The 18,060-nt window shown below is 45.1% G+C and overlaps 1 protein-coding gene across 2 annotated transcripts in view; it reads left to right on the top strand.

The window, feature by feature from the left end:
• The first annotated feature begins 3,068 nt into the window (after nucleotides 1-3,068).
• Nucleotides 3,069-18,060, top strand: part of ANXA13 (annexin A13) — a 32,399-nt gene continuing 17,407 nt past the window's right edge. The window contains exons 1-2 of one of the 2 annotated variants that reach the window (XM_069957138.1): nucleotides 3,069-3,144; nucleotides 16,616-16,691. In XM_069957138.1, coding sequence (XP_069813239.1) covers nucleotides 3,130-3,144; nucleotides 16,616-16,691 — 91 coding nt within the window. In that variant the 5' untranslated portion in view covers nucleotides 3,069-3,129. Of the gene's footprint in view, nucleotides 3,145-7,700; nucleotides 7,767-16,615; nucleotides 16,692-18,060 lie in introns of those variants that run through there. The other variant, XM_069957137.1, reaches the window with a different exon arrangement.

Here is an 18,060-nt window from a genome sequence, read left to right as displayed (position 1 = left end):
AGGTACGGTTCATCAGTGGTTAAGTTGCAAAACACAATGATGGGGAGGTAAGGTAAGCTCCTATATCCACCCCCTCCGCGGCTGTACACTGAAAATGACCCCAGCCCGGAGTACGCCTTTAACACATTGTTAGTAAATGAGGTCCAATATATATATGTTAGAGGTGCTAAAGCCCATACTGATCCCCTGATGAACTGTACCTAGCTGTGGGGAAACCTGTCGGGTTTTAGGTTTGGGAATGATTGTGAACATTTGTGATTTCTTACTACGTGTGTATGACCTGTCAACAGTTTGTGGAATCTTTTCATTCACCGGCAGGCAGCAGGAACGTTCAGAGTAGTGCGAATCTGAAACACAAAGCATATTCCTTCTCATTACACAGTGATTAACCTTTATTTCCTGGACCGTCCCTTTACCCTACGTTGTTCTGACGCTTCTGCACTCATTGATTTTTAGAGCGATTTATAACTTTTGTACCCAGCCGCGGTAACCAGGTCAGTGCAGAACGCATTGGTTCCAGTCCTGTGGTTGGGTCCTGTCCATACACACCCTATGAAAGCTCAGCCATCAATATAATCTTACAGGCCGGGCCGTCACTGCTCACACTGCCCTGAATGCCAAGGAGATAACCAACCATAAATCTATAATTCATCATCAGTTCTGATGGCGTCCCAGTAATTTATACATGTAATTTTGCTTGGTGACATTTATACAAGGCATTGCTTGCCCAGAATACAGCTTGGTCCTGGTGGTCAGTGGTGTAGACCATGGGGGAAATTTATCAAACTGGTGTAAAGTGAAACTGGCTCAGTTACCCCTAGCAACCAATCAGATTTCACCTTTCATTTCTCCCAGATTCTTTGGAAAATGAAAGGTGGAATCTGATTGGTTGCTAGGGGCAACTGAGCCAATTCTTCTTTACACCAGTTTGATAAATCTCCCCCCATGTCCCTTATACCATATTGGGAAATACCAAACACTTCAGTATTCAAACAAAATTTCTCCCTGAAGTTTCATTTGGTATCCGAACAAAATCAGGAGAGATAATTGTCATCTGAACAGCTGATAGGTATTGAGGTGTTACAGGAGCGGGGATTCCTGTCATTATGAGAGGAATCCCTGCTCTAAACCGGTGTTCCCTGCAGCAGAAGCAGAGAGAGAGGCAGGAGCGGGCGGCTGTTTGAACTTGCCGTGCCGCCCTTTCTTCTCCCTGCTGCGAGGAACATCTCCTCCTGCCCCTGGACCCTTCTCCACCCTCCTCGAGCTCTGGCCAGCCACCGCTTGTTGCCGCCAGAACATACACCGACCACAGCTGCTGCTTCTCCCCGACAGGGATCACCCCTGCCAGCCTTCCGAACTCCCTGGGACCCGTCACCAGGCCGCTGCCATCCACTCCAATGCCCACCATGGTGCCAAATTCAAGTTGCCAGCGCCAAGTGTAACAGCTGCCTCTCCTGTCTCTCTCTGCCTCTGCTGCAGGGAACTCATTGTAAAGGAGCAGGGATTCCTGTCATAATGAGGGGAATCCCCGCTTCTTTAAAGTAGTGGAGCAAGATGCACCAGTCTGTAGAGCAGGAGAAGTTTTCTATGGGGATTTGCTGCTGCTCTGGACAGTTCCTGACATGGACAGAGGTGGCAGCAGAGAGCACTGTGTCAGACTGGAAAGAATACACCACTTCCCGCAGGACATACAGCAGCTGATAAGTAGAGGAAGGCTGGAGATTTTTAAATAGAAGTAAATTACAAATCTCTGCCACTTTCTGATATTAGTTGATTTGAAAGAAAAAACATTTCACTGGAGTATCCCCTTTTAAAGGGGTATGCTCATTCTGGAATGTTATCCCCTATCCTTTGGATAACTAGTGGATTAGAGGGCGTCCGACAACTGAGACTAAACACAATGCTGTGTTGCAAGAAAAGAAGCTCCAGAATTGTTATACCAGGGGATGGCAAAGCCGAAACTTTCACTATACAGTGGTGCCTTGGATTATGAACATAATTAGTTCCAGTACCGCGCTTGTAATCCAAATCTACTCTTAAACCAAAGCAAATTTTCCCATAATAAATCATAGAAATGAAGACAATTAGTTCCACACCCCAAAAATAATGATTTTGTTATTCTGAATAACATGTAAAACAGATGAAAAAAACATTCAGAAACAGCAGAATCTGTGATATTATAAGTTACTGTACAGTAATGGAGAGGATGGGAAACACAAGGGCGGACAGACTGCAGGGAGCATGAAGGAATGAGCAGGACAGATGTGGGCACATACATGCAGCGCTCTCTGTCTGGGGAGAGAGGGGTTACAGCTATGGAGAGATTACCTCCACAGTCCTGTCCTCTGATGTAAGCCCCAGCCTGAAGTAGATCTGCTATGATTTGGAAGGTGAGGGAGAATTCCTGGGTCAGAGTACAGTGCTGTAGACCCCGCTATGCAGACCATGCCCCTCCTCCACTCCCCCTCCCACCCAGTACAGGGAGCTCTTACACCAAAGCAATGCTCTTAAACCAAATCACAATTTTGAAAAACTGTGAGCTCTTAAACCAAAACGCTCTTAAACCAAGTTACTCTTAAACCAAGGTACAACTGTATTTTAGAAACTTTTTTAAAAAACATTTTAATTCCTTGATCTCTGCAACAAAAGCTATCCAAGGTTTACAAGAACATGGCCGTTTTTATTTATCCAAAACAGCACCACTCCTGTCCTCAGTTTGGGTGTGGTATTGCAGCTCTGTTCCATTGAAGTGAATGGAGCTGAATTGTAATACCAGGCACAGTTTTTTTGCAAGAAACTAGCTGTGCTTTGTCTAACCCTGGATATCCCCCTTTTTAAAGGAAAGCTCCCTGATGGATAATTACTCTGGGAAATGGATTTTCCTGTAATTCACCTTGAAGATGATAGATTCCCCATTACTACTAATTTTGTCCCTTATAGAACAGCATGGATAGTGATGGGCGGTGACCATAACACACAAGAAGGATTCTAATCACTGATGTTCTCCCGCCACCATAACCGTGTAACCTATTAGATAACAGGACGGGGTTATTCATTAATCGCAGTCATCTCATAAAACTAGACTCGGCCAATTCCCCACAACAAACACCTCCTGCACATCCGAGGACCATGGGCAACTTCCATGTAAGCTTAATGCCTGACATTGTACCATAATGCACAGATGTAGCAGAGCCAAATGGGTTAGACACAGCAAATAGTCTATAGGACTGCAGGTAGATGTGCTGCATGGGATTGTCTACATCTTCTCCTCCTTATGATTATGTCATATGATTTTATATAATAACATATTAGATTTGTAGTATTTTATTATTATTATTATTATTATTATTATTATTATTATTATTATTATTATTATTATTATATCATTCATATATTTTCAATATTATTATTTTATGATTGGTAAATTTGAAGAACTTTGTTATATTTTCAGTATTCTTGTTTCTCTCTACTTGTTATACTTTTAGTAAGTAATTTTTTTACAAAATTTGCAGTATTTTATATATTTATTTATTTGTCTATGTATTCATATATTTATATTTATTTATTTATTTTTTTAAAATTTCTATGTATTCATTTATTTATTAATTTATTTATCGCTGTCTATGTATTGATATATATATATATATATATGTCTTGTTTTATATATTTATTTATTTTGGAGGGGAGATAGATAGATAGATAGATAGATAGATAGATAGATAGGAGATAGATAGATAGATAGATAGATAGATAGATAGATAGATAGATAGATAGGAAATAGATAGATAGATAGATAGATAGATAGATAGATAGGTAGATAGGAGATAGATAGATAGATAGATAGATAGATAGATAGGAGATAGATAGATAGCAAATAGATAGATAGATAGATAGATAGATAGATAGATAGATAGGAGATAGATAGATAGCAAATAGATAGATAGGAGATAGATAGATAGATAGTAGATAGATAGATAGATAGATAGATAGATAGATAGATAGGAGATAGATAGATAGCAAACAGATAGATAGATAGATAGATAGATAGATAGATAGATAGATAGATAGATAGGAGATAGATAGATAGCAAATAGATAGATAGGAGATAGATAGATAGATAGATAGTAGATAGATAGATAGATAGATAGATAGATAGATAGGAGATAGATAGATAGCAAATAGATAGATAGGAGATAGATAGATAGATAGATAGTAGATAGATAGATAGATAGATAGATAGATAGATAGATAGATAGATAGATAGATAGATAGATAGATAGGAGATAGATAGATAGGAGATAGATAGATAGATAGATAGATAGATAGATAGATAGATAGATGGACTGTCCCTTGCTTCTCTATCTTTGAATTTATAGGGGTCTGGGCTGGAGCTGGGCATTGTGCCGCCATTATCTTATAGCAGGATAATACTTCTATATCACAGCTGGACAAAACAGAACATAGGACAATACCCAATGTAATTTGCATGGCGGCTATTTTCCACCTGCAGCGACAGCTTTTCATCCCTCCTCTGCTACTACACCTCTGAGGTTATTAGACCCTCCATCAATGCATCATAGAGGTCACAATTTCAAGGTTTTGAAAGACAATTAATATGAATCCACTTTGGCCAAGATCACTAAAAATAAGTGGATTCTAGTTTGTTCCCATTATAACCTCTCAGTGATCAATTGTAATGTGTAGAACAATCAGACTCCAGGCGTGTAATTTCCCAACAGTGCCCCCGCACGGAAAATGAGGCATTACACAGTGATGGTCTATCTAATGCAGGGGTGGGGAACCTTCGGCCTTCCAGCTGCTACAAAACTACAATTCTCATCATGTCTGGACAGCCAAAGCTAAAGCTTTGGCTGTCCAGGCATGATGGGAATTGTAGTATTGCAACATCTATATATTAAATCTCCTTCCCCCAGTTCTGAGCTGCTGCTTTCTGCTGAAGACACAAAAATCTGCATGTGAGCCTTTCTCTCTGTCTCCCCCTCTTCCCCCTCCCTTCTGAGACGGCTGATGTAAACAAGTGCCTGACTGGCTTTATCTGCAACATTGTAGCTTCTTTGTAATGCTGGGAGGGTTATTCACAGTAAGTCCATTAGCAACTCGACCTTAGATTAACCCTTCCAGCATTACAAAGAAGCTACAATATTGCAGCCAGCCAGGGACTTCTTTACATCAGCCATTTAGAAGGGAGGGGGAGGTGGGGGAGACAGAGAAAAGCTCACACACAGATTTTTGTGTCTTCAGCAGAAAGCAGCAGCTCAGAACTGGGGGAAGGAGACTGAGTGGATAATAAAAAGTATGGAAGGAATTGTTAGCCTCACCATGGGCAGCAACATATCAAAAGTTATGTTTGAGTGGAATACCCCTTTAATGTTACACCGAGCTACTATCATAGTGAAACCCAATGATTCAGTCACCTCACTGGAATTTCTCAACACCTGCCAAAAATCAATATCCATGGAAAACACCTCAGTATTTATGAGCCTGGAGCCGACCCAAATAGAATAGATGCAGAGTCCCAGAGAAGTGATCCCTAAGGCTCAATACATTCATCCCCATGGTTACTACTATGTAGCCCATATAGAGGTTGTCCCCTTCATTCCATAGGACTCATAGGTATTCCCTCAACCTCTTAAAGGGGTTGTCTACTTTAAACGACCCCTATGTGTTAAAAGGTCTCTTGACAAAATGTGGATTACAAAGTGTCTCCCTGTTGGGACCCCCAGCAATCAGCTTCAATCTGGCAGTAAGTCCCTGCAGCGCCCCCACAGTGGATATAAAGTATTACACAGTGTCCACAGTGTTGTCAGATGAATGCTGGACAGGACGGGTCCTCCAGAGAGGGAGACAACTGGACAATCCCTTTAAACAGGCCATATATACAGGGGGTGTCGTAGCAAGGACACCTCGTAATGTCTGATACCTGACTGTCTTGGCCCCGTAGGAATTGCAGTTTGTTTGCCCAACCTTTGTTTTCTAATATTATCTATATTGTCTCTGTATAGTGCTGCTATATGGTGTCTATATACTGCTACTATGTTGTCTCTGTATAGTGCCACTATATGGTCTCTGTATAGTACTACTATATGGTCTCTGTATAGTGCTACTATATTGTCTCTGTATACTGCTACTATGTTGTCTCTGTATAGTGCTAATATATTGTCTCTGTATACTGCTACCAGTGGCGTAGCCACCGTGGTCGCGGGGGTCGCCGCCGCGACCGGGCCCGCCACAAGGGGGGCCCGCGGGGCCCCGCGATCAATCACTCTTGTGACCGCAAGCATTGTTTTGCTTGCGGTCACAAGAGTCTGGCTCCGTCTTTCCCGCGGCTGCCGGGGGTGTCGCGTCTTACCCCCGGCAGCGCGCGCATCCCAGAACTCCCTGCGCGCCTTGGGCCCTGACTTCCGGTTTCTGGCGCGCAGGGAGTTCTGGGATGCGCGCGCTGCCGGGGATAAGACGCAACACCCCCGGCAGCTGCGCAGCAGCCAGGGACAGACCAGGAGGAGTGAGAATCAACGTGGGAGCGCGATGTCAGGTGAGTTAAGTTTTGTTTTTTTTATCAGCCTGTACGGGTGGGGGGAAAGGAGGGGGGCATCTATGAGGGTGGGGGAAAAGGAGGGGGGCATCTATGAGGGTGGGGGGAAAGGAGGGGGCCATCTATGAGGGTGGGGGGAAAGGAGGGGGCCATCTATGAGGGTGGGGGGAAAGAGGGGGCCATCTATGAGGGTGGGGGGAAAGAGGGGGCCATCTATGAGGGTGGGGGGGGAAGGAGGGGGGCATCTATGAGGGTGGGGGGGGAAGGAGGGGGGCATCTATGAGGGTGGGGGGGAAGGAGGGGGGCATCTATGAGGGTGGGGGGAAGAGGGGGCCATTTATGAGGGCGAGGGGAAAGAGGGGGGCCATCTATGAGGGTGGGGGGAAGGAGGGGGCCATCTATAAGGGAGGGGGCCATCTATAAGGGAGGGGGGAAGGAGGGGGCCATCTATGAGGGTGGGGGGAAAGAGGGGCCATCTATGAGGGTGGGGGGAAGGAGGGGGCCATCTATGAGGGTGGGGGGAAGGAGGGGGCCATCTATGAGGGTGGGGGGAAGGAGGGGGCCATCTATGAGGGTGGGGGGAAAGAGGAGCAATCTATGAGGGTGGGGGAAAGAGGGGCCATCTATGAGGGTGGGGGGAAAGAGGGGCCATCTATGAGGGTGGGGGGGGGGAAGGGGACCATCTATAAGGGAGGGAGGAAGGGGACCATCTATAAAGGGGGGGAAAGGGGACCATCTATAAGGGAGGGGGGGGAAGGGGACCATCTATAAGGGAGGGTGGGGGGAGAGGGGGCCATCTATAAGGGAGGGTGAGGAGAGAGGGGGCCATCTATAAGGGAGGGGGTATAGGGGGCCATCTATAAGGGAGGGGGGTAGCGGGGGCCATCTATATGGGAGGGGGTAGAGGGGGCCATCTATAAGGGAGGGGGCCATCTATTTGGGGGGGCAACATAGGGGGAGAGGGAATACACAGAGGGGGGCATATATTATTAGGAGGTCACAGAGTCAGGGCTACCCACTAAATGAGGGTGTAAAGGGGCCAATACAGATGTGCAGTGTGTAGAGAGATGGAGATGGTGTCAGAGTGTGGAGCCTAATATGTCTGTCTGGCAGATTCTGTGGATTCGTGGCTTGGAGAAGTTCTCATAACGGCCCAGGACGGATGGAGAAGATGATGAAAAGGAAAGAACTCCGATCAGAGAAGACGTCTCCTGTGAGTCACCTGATATAACTGCACTGTAATGTATATGGTGTATAGAGCCTGTGTAGAGCTGGGGCCACCTCTATATGACTGGATGAGGTGATTTAGCATACTGGATTTGGTCAGTAACAATATGGTGGTGATGGTAGTGGTGTGGCGGTAATGTTTCCTCCCTATATACTGGTATTACTGGTAATATTGGTCTCAGTATACAGGATTTGGTTGGTAACAGTATGGCGGTAATAGGTAATATCTGTCTTGGTGTGTGTGTGTGTGTGTATATATATATATATATATATATATATATATATATATATATATATATTATACATATATATATTATACATACATACATACAGTGGTACCTTGGTTTAAGAGTAACTTCGTTTAAGAGCGTTTTGGTTTAAGAGCTCACAGTTTTTCAAAATTGTGACTTGGTTTAAGAACATTGCTTTGGTTTAAGAACTTCCTGTATTGGGTGGGAGCGCGAGTGGAGAAGGGGCATGGCCTGCATAGCGGGGTCTACAGCACTGTACTCTAAACACCTTCCAAATCATAGCAGATCCCCTTCAGGCTGGGGCTTACATCAGGGGACAGGACTGTGGGGGGGGGGGGGTAATCTCTCCATAGCTGTAACCCCTCTCTCCCTGGACAGAGAGTGCTGCATGTATGTGCCCACATCTGTACTGCTCATTCCTTCATGCTCCCTGCAGTCTCTGTCAGCCCTTGTGTTTCCCATCCTCTCCATTACTGTACAGTACAGAATAATAAATATATTTGGGGTGCGGAACCAATTGTCTGCATTTACATGATTTCTTATAGGAAAATTTGCTTTGGTTTAAGAGTGGATTTGGATTACAAGCACGGTCCTGGAACGAATTATGCTCATAATCCAAGGCACCACTGTGTATATATATATATATATATATATATATATATATACACACACACACACACAACAATAGCATCACTTGGTCGTGAAAGGAGGGGGGGGGGGCCCAAGTTGGCCTCTCGCACCAGGGCCCAGGAGACATTAGCTACGCCCCTGACTGCTACTATATGGTCTCTGTATACTGCTACTATGTTGTCTCTGTATAGTGCTACTATGTTGTCCCTGTATACTGCTACTATGTTGTCTCTGTATAGTGCTGCTATATGGTCTCTGTATAGTGCTGCTATATGGTCTCTGTATAGTGCTACTATATGGTGTCTGTATAGTGCTACTATATGGTCTCTGTATAGTGCTACTATATTGTCTCTGTATACTGCTACTATATGGTCTCTGTATAGTGCTACTATATGGTCTCTGTATAGTGCTACTATATTGTCTCTGTATACTGCTACTATGTTGTCTCTGTATAGTGCTACTATATTGTCTCTGTATACTGCTACTATATGGTCTCTGCTATATGGTATCTAAAAAGATTTTCTTTCAAATCACCTGGTGCCAGAGATTTGTAATTTACTTCTATTTAAAAATCTCCAGTCTTCCAGTACTTTTCATCTTCTGTATGTCCAGCAGGAGTGGTATGAGAGGTTTTCTATGGGAATTTCCTATGGGGATTTGCTACTGCTCTGGACAGTTCCTGACATGGACAGAGATGGCAGCAGAGAGCACTGTGTCAGACTAGAGAGAATACACCACTTCCTGCAGGACATACAGAAGCTGATAAGTACTGGATAACTGGAGATTCTTTTTTTTGCTAGAGTTCCCTTTTAATACCTATTTACTACTGGATCATAGCGGGGAAAGGCGGCCATCTCTTAATATTGACAGCAGCAAATAATGATCCTGATATTACGATCACACATTATTTTAATGGGCAAATGGACATTGATACTAACCAGCCGAAACAGAGATGACGTCCCTCACCCTATGGACACAATTCTACCATTGTGTCTTCGCTATCTGATCAATAGCGTCATTTGGCGGTGATGTTGCGGTGAACAGTCTGGCGCACACAGTAACGATTCCATTTAATTATTAATTACGGCGACCGTCCCATTTATGGCTCCTCTTATCAGCTGCCAGATAAGGGCAAACTTTGATCAAGGAGGGAACCCAGGTGAACAGGTGGGCAGCAGGCTTTTATGGCGACCTCCGCTGATAACTCTTCCGGTTATAAAACAAAACCTGTCATAAAACGGAATAAAAAAAATTACTAAAATATAACATTGCAAATAGTTGAATAAAAATCATGAATTGTGCTGTGCAGGCAGGTCTCCATGGTAACAGACTACAAGAACCCTGTGTAGTCAAGATTCTACAGTCAGGTGTTAATTATCTCCTACTGCCTCCTATATGTGATAACCTAAACACAGACTACACAGGCAGTTTTAACCTCTTAAGGACGAAGCCAATTTTCGTTTTTGTGCGTTTTTTCCCTCCTTGTGTTTAAAAGACCATAGCACTTGCATTTTTTCACCTAGAAACCCATATGAGCCTTTATTTTTTGCGTCACTAACTGTACTTTGCAAATTGAAAAAAAAAACGCACTTCTTTTTCTTTGTTTTTTTTTTTTTTGTTTTTACGCCGTTTGTCCTATGGAAAAACTGACATGTTATATATGTTCCTCAAGTCAATAAGATTAAAATGATATGTAACTTGCATAACTTTTATATTATTTGATGGCTTTAAAAAAAATAAAACCTTCTACAGAAAAAAAATGTTCCTTAAAATCACTCTATTCCCAGGCTTATAGCGCTTTTATCCTTTGGTCTATGGGGCTGATTGAGGTGTCATTTTTGGCGCCATGATGTGTTCTTTCTATCGGTACCTTGATTGCGCATATGCGACTTTTTGATCGCTTTTCATTACAATGTTTCTGGATTTGATGCGACCAAAAATGCGCAATTTTTGCACTTTGGCGGGTCTTTGCGCTTACGGCGTTTACCGTGCGAGATCAGGAATGTGATTAATTAATAGTTTGTGCAATTATGCATGCAGCGATACCAAACAGGTTTATTTATTTAATTATAAAATGGGAAAAGGGGGGTGATTCAGACTTTTATTAGGGGAGGGGGATTTTTATGAATAAAGACACTTTTTTTTCACTTTCACATTAATTTGAAGCCCCCCTGGAGTTAGGGTTATTCCCCCCTGGGGCTAGGGTTATTCCCCCCTGGGGTTAGGGTTATTCCCCCTGGGGTTAGGGTTATTCCCCCTGGAGTTAGGGTTATTCCCCCTGGAGTTAGGGTTATTCCCCCTGGGGTTGGGGTTATTCCCCCTGGGGTTAGGGTTATTCCCCCCTGGGGTTAGGGTTATTCCCCCTGGGGTTAGGGTTATTCCCCCTGGGGTTAGGGTTATTCCCCCTGGGGTTAGGGTTATTCCCCCCTGGGGTTAGGGTTATTAGCCCTGGGGTTAGGGTTATTCCCCCTAGGGTTATTCCCCCTGGGGTTAGAGTTATTCCCCCTGGGGTTAGAGTTATTCCCCCTGGGTTTGGAGTTATTTCCCCTGGGGTTAGGGTTATTCCCCCTAGGCTTAGATTTATTCCCCCTGGGGTTAGGGTTATTCCCCCAGGGGTTGGGGTTATTTCCCCTGGGGTTGGGGTTATTTCCCCTGGAGGTTGGGGTTATTTCCCCTGGAGGTTGGGGTTATTTCCCCTGGGGTTAGGGTTATTCCCCCTAGGGTTAGGGTTATTCCCCCCTGGGGGACTTCTAATACAGCTACACTGATCTCTCATAGAGATCAGTGTAGCTGTATAATACAGCACCGATCCATCAGATCGGTGCTCTATTGCTTTGGCCTGTGTCAGACCATTGCAATAAAATACCGAGCTGGGATCAGCGTCATTCCGGCGCTGAGGCCCGGCTTGATAAGACCAAGGGATCCCCCCCTCCGTGATTGCCTCGTGGGGGGGGGGGGGTCCTGCCACTAGACACCAGGGATAGGCTGCAAATAACAATGTTAGATGCCGCAGTCCCGTGCTGCAGATAGCAGTCGGGATTGCGGCAGTTCAGAGCAGGGTCGCGGCACAGCCCCCCTCTGAACTCCACGGCATATGTCATTAGGAGGTTAAATGGATAGTTCCGCAAAAAAAATAAAAAATCTTTCACATCAATTAGTGTCAGAAAGTGCCAGAGATTTGTAGTTTACTTCTATTAATAAAATCTCGTCTTCCAGTACTTATCAGCTGCTGTATGTGCTGCAGGAAGTGGTGTATTCTTTCCAGTCTGACACAATGCTCCCTGCCGCCACCACTGTCCATGTCAGGAACTGTGACATTTTACTCCTTTACAACTTGCCTCCTTGATGCATCGGAAGAGCCAATGCCAGAAAAATCCCTTTGACTTAGGGCAGCGGCCTACAATGTGATTTTTAACAGTGTGTGATTATCGGTAAAATTAGTGACATCACCAGATAACTCCGCCCATCATTTTGTGAAGTCACCAGTCTGGTCCGGATAACTCTACCCCATCAGCCCCTACAGTATGTCAGCAATGCAGCTGAATCTTTTATTTTTGAAGGTATGCAGGCTGTCTGGCCACTAGATGGCAGCACATGTGAACATGTTATTTTTAAGTAGATAATGATAAAAAAAAATGTTTTCCAATAGCAGTGACCTTGCTCTATAGGTAACTTATTAAAGGGGTTATCCAGCACTACAAAAACATGGCCACTTTCTTCCATAGACAGCACCACTCCTGTCTCCAGTTTGGGTGCAGGTTTTGTAAGGGTACTTTTACACAGAGAGATTTATCTGACAGATTTTTGAAGCCAAAGCCAGAAACAGACTATAAACAGGGAACAGGTCATAAAAGAAATACTGAGATTTCTCCTCTTTTCAAATCCATTCCTGGCTTTGGCTTCAAAAATCTGTCAGATAAAGCTCTCTGTGTAAAAGCATCCTAACTCAGTTCCATTGAAGTGAATGGAGCTTAAATGCAACTGACACCTGACCTGGAAACAAGAGTTGTGCTGTCCCTGGAAGAAAGTGGCCATGTTTTTGTAGCTCTGGATAACCCCTTTAACACCAGTTCCCCAGTCCTCGTCTCCATCCATAGCGCTCCAGCACATCCCCTATATTAGTTTTACAACCTGCTTGTATTAAAGGGGTACTCCAGAAAAAAAAAAATCAGATCAACTGGTGTCAGAAAGTTATATAGATTTGCTATTTACTTCTATTTAAAACTCTCCAGTCTTCCAGTACTTATCAGCTGCTGTATGTCGTGTAGAAAGTGGGGTATATTTTCCAGTTTGACACAGCACTCTCTGCTGCCACCTCTGTCCATGTCAGGTTATAAAAGTCCATTATATACAACAGATAAATGGATTTAAACACATACAGGGATAATAAATTATCAATTTCTAGAGTACAGATCCTTTCTGAGGAAGTCACCTGCCAGCGACATGAAGCAGACATTACTGCTGTTTGCATAAGATTAGGAGGTCAGTAAATATTATGTTAAGCTATGCCTTGTGCAAACACCTTGAGATAATGGCCCTGCCGGGCGCTACAATAACGTTTCCATCATGGAGCCTATAGGGCTGTAAACTCCCGGCTATGATGCCATTGTCCTGACCTGTATCTCTATGGTCGCAGGTTAAGTGAGGCCTACGGCTTACAAAGCCAGGCCCAGCATAGGTGCAGGAATAGGGGAGGCTGTATAGCACGTCTGGGAACTCGGTTTCTGTTTCCTTTGGCTCTCCAGCTGTCGCAGAATTACAACTTCCATCATGCCTGGACAGCCAAAGCTAAAGCTGCTGTATGTCCTGCAGGAAGTGGTGTATTCTTTCCAGTCTGGAGAGCAGGAGATGTTTTCTATGGGGATTTGCTGCTGCTCTGGACAGTTCCTGACATGGACAGAGGTGGCAGCAGAGAGCACTGTGTCAGACTGGAGAGAATACACCACTTCCTGCAGGACATACAGCAGAAGTACTAGAAGACTGTTTTTTTTGTGAACTCTTTATTGAATTTATGGTATGAAATCTATAATGGCAATAACCTGTGTGGCAGAATTAGCAGCTGTGTCTGAGGACAGTAACAGTCTCTTGAACTGATCTCTATCTGGACAGCAAATAGTCTATGGGGCGATTTATCAAACATGGTTTAAAGTGAAACTGGCTGTAACACCTGGAGTAGTGGATCCACTGGACCGTCACCAGCGATGGCACTAACCTCACCAGGGAGCGGAGTCTAAGGGGCCGCTGGTTTTCACCAGAGCCCGCCGCAAGGCGGGATGGACTTGCTGCGGCAGGCGACCCCCAGGTCGCTACCCCTGGCTTGGTTGCTAGTGATGGCAGGCAAGGCGTGGCAGGAGCAGTAGGCAGGAGATGGTGCTGGCAGAGGTCTGTAGGCGTAACCGCAGGTGGCGGACAGGACTCAAGAACAATGGGAAGGCAGCGGGCAAGGACTAGGGACAAGGACTGAAGACAGGAACAAGGGACAAGGACTAAGTTCAGGAACAACAGGGAGCTGGGCCAAACGCTATGGGAAGCATGTAGAGGCTCCAACACCTGTAGTGGGGCAGGGCTGGAATATATAGGGATTGATTGGTGCAACTAACCAATTAGGGGCGGACTGGCCCTTTAAATCTGAGACAGCCGGCGGGGACGCACGCTCCGGCCGACACAGATGGAGACAGGAGCAGAGGAGAGGTGAGGCGAGGCGCCCCAGGGGCTGAACTAGCAGCAGCGCCGGGTCCCTGCACAAGGACCCCGGCGGCTGCATGGGGCAGGAGGCGGTCGCGACGGTGGCCCGGAACACGGGAAGCCGCCGCGGCCGTGACACTGGCTCAGTTGCCCCTAGCAACCAATCAGATTCCACCTTTCATTCCTCACAGACTCTTTGGAAAATGAAAGGTGGAATCTGATTGGTTGCTAGGGGCAACTGAGCCAATTTCACTTTGCACCATGTTTGATAAATCTCCCCCTATGTGTTTTACATGTGGTGGCCCTAGGAATGACGACTCCACAAGTTATTGGCACCTGACTTATATGTGGCCTTATATCTCCCATTGATATTGCTTCCAAACTCTTTGTATTGTACAGTTGCCTGGTGCTGCTCCGGCTCCTGTGGCTCACTATGGCACCACTGTGGCTGGTGTCTAGCTAAGTTATACTGGGCTCCTTCCTATGGCATGTTGGCTCTGGAGCTTCTTACTTGCAGCCTTATTACTGCTATAGTGTTTGGTGCTCAGAGATAGTAGTGAGAAAAAACTTGGTGTGTAAACACCTGTACCTTAGCCTCTCTGGACAGCCGTCCTTTGTATCTCCGGACTCTTTAGGAAAAAGAAATCCCCGAGGTCCGGTCATCGATCCATAACTTTTTTATTCAGGGTGCTGGTACAAACAATGCTCACAAGGCTGTTACATTCACCCAGCGTCCACCTGTTGTCCTGCGGACGTTTCGGAGGATAAGCTTCTCCTTCCTCATGTGCCATCCTCCGAAACGTCCGCAGGACAACAGGTGGACGCTGGGTGAATGTAACAGCCTTGTGAGCATTGTTTGTACCAGCACCCTGAATAAAAAAGTTATGGATCGATGACCGGACCTCGGGGATTTCTTTTTCCTAAAGAGTCCGGAGATACAAAGGACGGCTGTCCTGAGGGGCTAAGGTACAGGTGTTTACACACCAAGTTTTTTCTCACTACTATCTCTGAGACGCTGAGTGAGTGGGACGGAGTGGAGGTCCCTAAGTGAGAATCCATTGGACATATATATAGTGCGGTTTTGCTATTTTCTATATAGTGTTTGGTGCTCCCTCTGGCGATGCCCTGGCAGCCTGTATCCCATACAGCTAAGGCGTGGTCCACATGGCGTTTTCGGCCCAACGCCAGGCTACACTTCAGGAATCTATGAAAGATGGATTAAGAAGTGAGGCCGACGTGCAGCTGACGGCCCCATTGACTTGTTTGGGCATGTGACTACGCTCTGTCCATTTCCCAGACTTATACTTCTTTTGTGCAGAAATTAAAAGCACAGTTTTGCATGTTTTTGAGTCCTGCAGAAAAAAAGTATACGTCCGGAAAATGGACAGAACGTAGTCACAAAATGACTAGGTCCTGCCCATACAAGTCAATGGGGCCGTCAGCTGCACGTCGGCCTCACTTCAGCATCCTTTTTTCATAGGTTCCTGGCATGTAGCCCGGCATGTGGGGATCAGTTATGTGCAGAGACTCACAGGTGACATCTTTCGTGATCGCAGGTTGTTCACTGTCCCACCGTCCTCTACTGTACGGTGCTACCACGCCCAAATCATCTATGCCGATGTCCCCTAATGACAGCACAGCGTCCAAATGAACTGTACCAATGCCCCCTCTAATGTACTGTGCTACAGTCCACAAATCATTGTTTCCCAATCTATGCCCCCTCCCCAGCTGTTGCAAAACCACAACCCCCATCATGAACTGTCAGCAGGGCATGATGGGGGTTGTAGTTCTGCAACCTGAAGAGCCAAATGTTACAAAACTATCATCCCCATAATGAACTGTGAGCAGGATGTAGAGCCCCCCACCCCTGTAATGCTCCCCTCTCCTGCTGTGTCTGTAATGGTCAGGTCTGGCTGCTGTGTAATAGGGGCTGTGCTCTGTATTACTCAGAAAGTGCCAGTGGCAGTACAGGGAGCACAGGGCTCCCATCTCCTACCAGGATTTGGCTATTCTGCTGTATCAGCAATCGCTGATACACCTGAAACAGGGAAAGCAGCCTGCAGGCTTGTTAACTTCAGTTCAAGTGACAGGATGTGCTGAGGGGGACCGACGGGCATCTCTAGCGCACAGGCCCAATCGCAATTGCTACTGTAGTGACCTCTATTGCTACACCACAGTAACACCTGCTGTAATTACATTTCATTATATCACCATCAATACATTAGCAGATGTTCTTTATCATTAAGTAACTTTTTGTTTTTCTCTTCAGCCAACCATCCGGCACCATCATGATTTTGATGCAGAAAGAGACGCCAAGAAGCTGCACAAGGCTTGTAAAGGGATGGGTAGGTAGCCTTCACCCATACTATAGCGTGTGTCCCTTTAAGAGAGTAAGACCCAACCTTTGGCTCTTAAGTTGCTGCAGAACAGTTGCTGGCAGCAGCCTTTGGATATCAAGGCACTCTGGGAATTGTAGTTTTGCAACTGCTGAGGGTTGCTGTTCATTGCATTAAAAGGATACTCTGATTTTTTTCTCTTTTAAATCAGCTGGTGTCAGAAAGTTATATAGATTTATAATTTACTTCTATTTAAAAAAATCTCCAGTCTTCCAGTACTTATCAGCTGCTGTATGTCCTGCAGGAAGTGGTGTATTCTTTCCAGTCTGACACAGTGCTCTCTGCTGCCACCTCTGTCCATGTCAGGAACTGTCCAGGGCAGGAGAGGTTTTCTATGGGAATTTGCTACTACTCTGGACAGTTCCTGGTGGCAGATGAGAGCACTGTGTCAGACTGGAACAAATACTGGAGTACCCCTTTAAGACAGGGATGGGGAACCTGCTGCCCTCCAGCTGTTGCAAAACTACAATCCCCATCATTCCTGGACAGACAAAACCCGATGGGAACTGTAGTTGTGACACATCTCAGGAGCTACAGGTTTCCCATCCCTGTCAATAGTAGGTATAATGGATATGTCATGTTGCCAATGTAAAAAGTTAATTAAATTCTATTCATATGATGTTTATAACCCTCAGGGTAGAGTCCCACGTGCCAGACCGAAACAGAAACAACCCCCTTCTAATACAGGGAATGTATTTCTGAGCCACAAAATTGTTTTTCTATGACTTTGGAGTGTGTGAACAGTCACGTAATGTGTCAGTGCCCCCCGATGCCCTGTTAGGACCTTATTGGATAGAATAGGTAATATATGATATTATTACCAATGAGGATTACTTGAGGTTACCATTCCTTTATTTACATCACCACTGTCATAGCACAGTTTCATTTATAGCGCCTCTTAGAGATCAATTTGTGTACTGGCATAAAAATGTAAATTTCCGTCAGATTATGCTTAGGGATTATCCTGCATTAGAAAAAGAACAGCTACTTTCTTGCAAAAACGGCGCCACCCCTGTTCTCAGGTTGTGTGTGGTATTACAATTCAGCTCTATTCATTTTAATGAGCTGCAAAACCCGCACCCAAACCGAGGACAAGTGTGGTGCTGTTTCTGGAGGAAAGTGGACATGTTTTTCTCAGCCTGGATAACCCTCTGAGCAACGGGCAACAAACTGTCAGTATGTATGGTTGCTAATACAGTGACATCTTATTTTACATCTTGGGGCAACTTTGTTGTTGAAGCTGCACATCTTTACAAATACTAAAGGGTTTGTATTCGTTTATATTGTTTCAATGAATTTAAATAAAAATGAACTTTAT

This window comes from Dendropsophus ebraccatus, chromosome 2 (assembly GCF_027789765.1).
Source record: "Dendropsophus ebraccatus isolate aDenEbr1 chromosome 2, aDenEbr1.pat, whole genome shotgun sequence".
NCBI lineage: Eukaryota > Metazoa > Chordata > Amphibia > Anura > Hylidae > Dendropsophus > Dendropsophus ebraccatus.
Note: the sequence above shows the minus strand (reverse complement) of the source record. Positions and strands in the feature narration are given on the sequence as shown.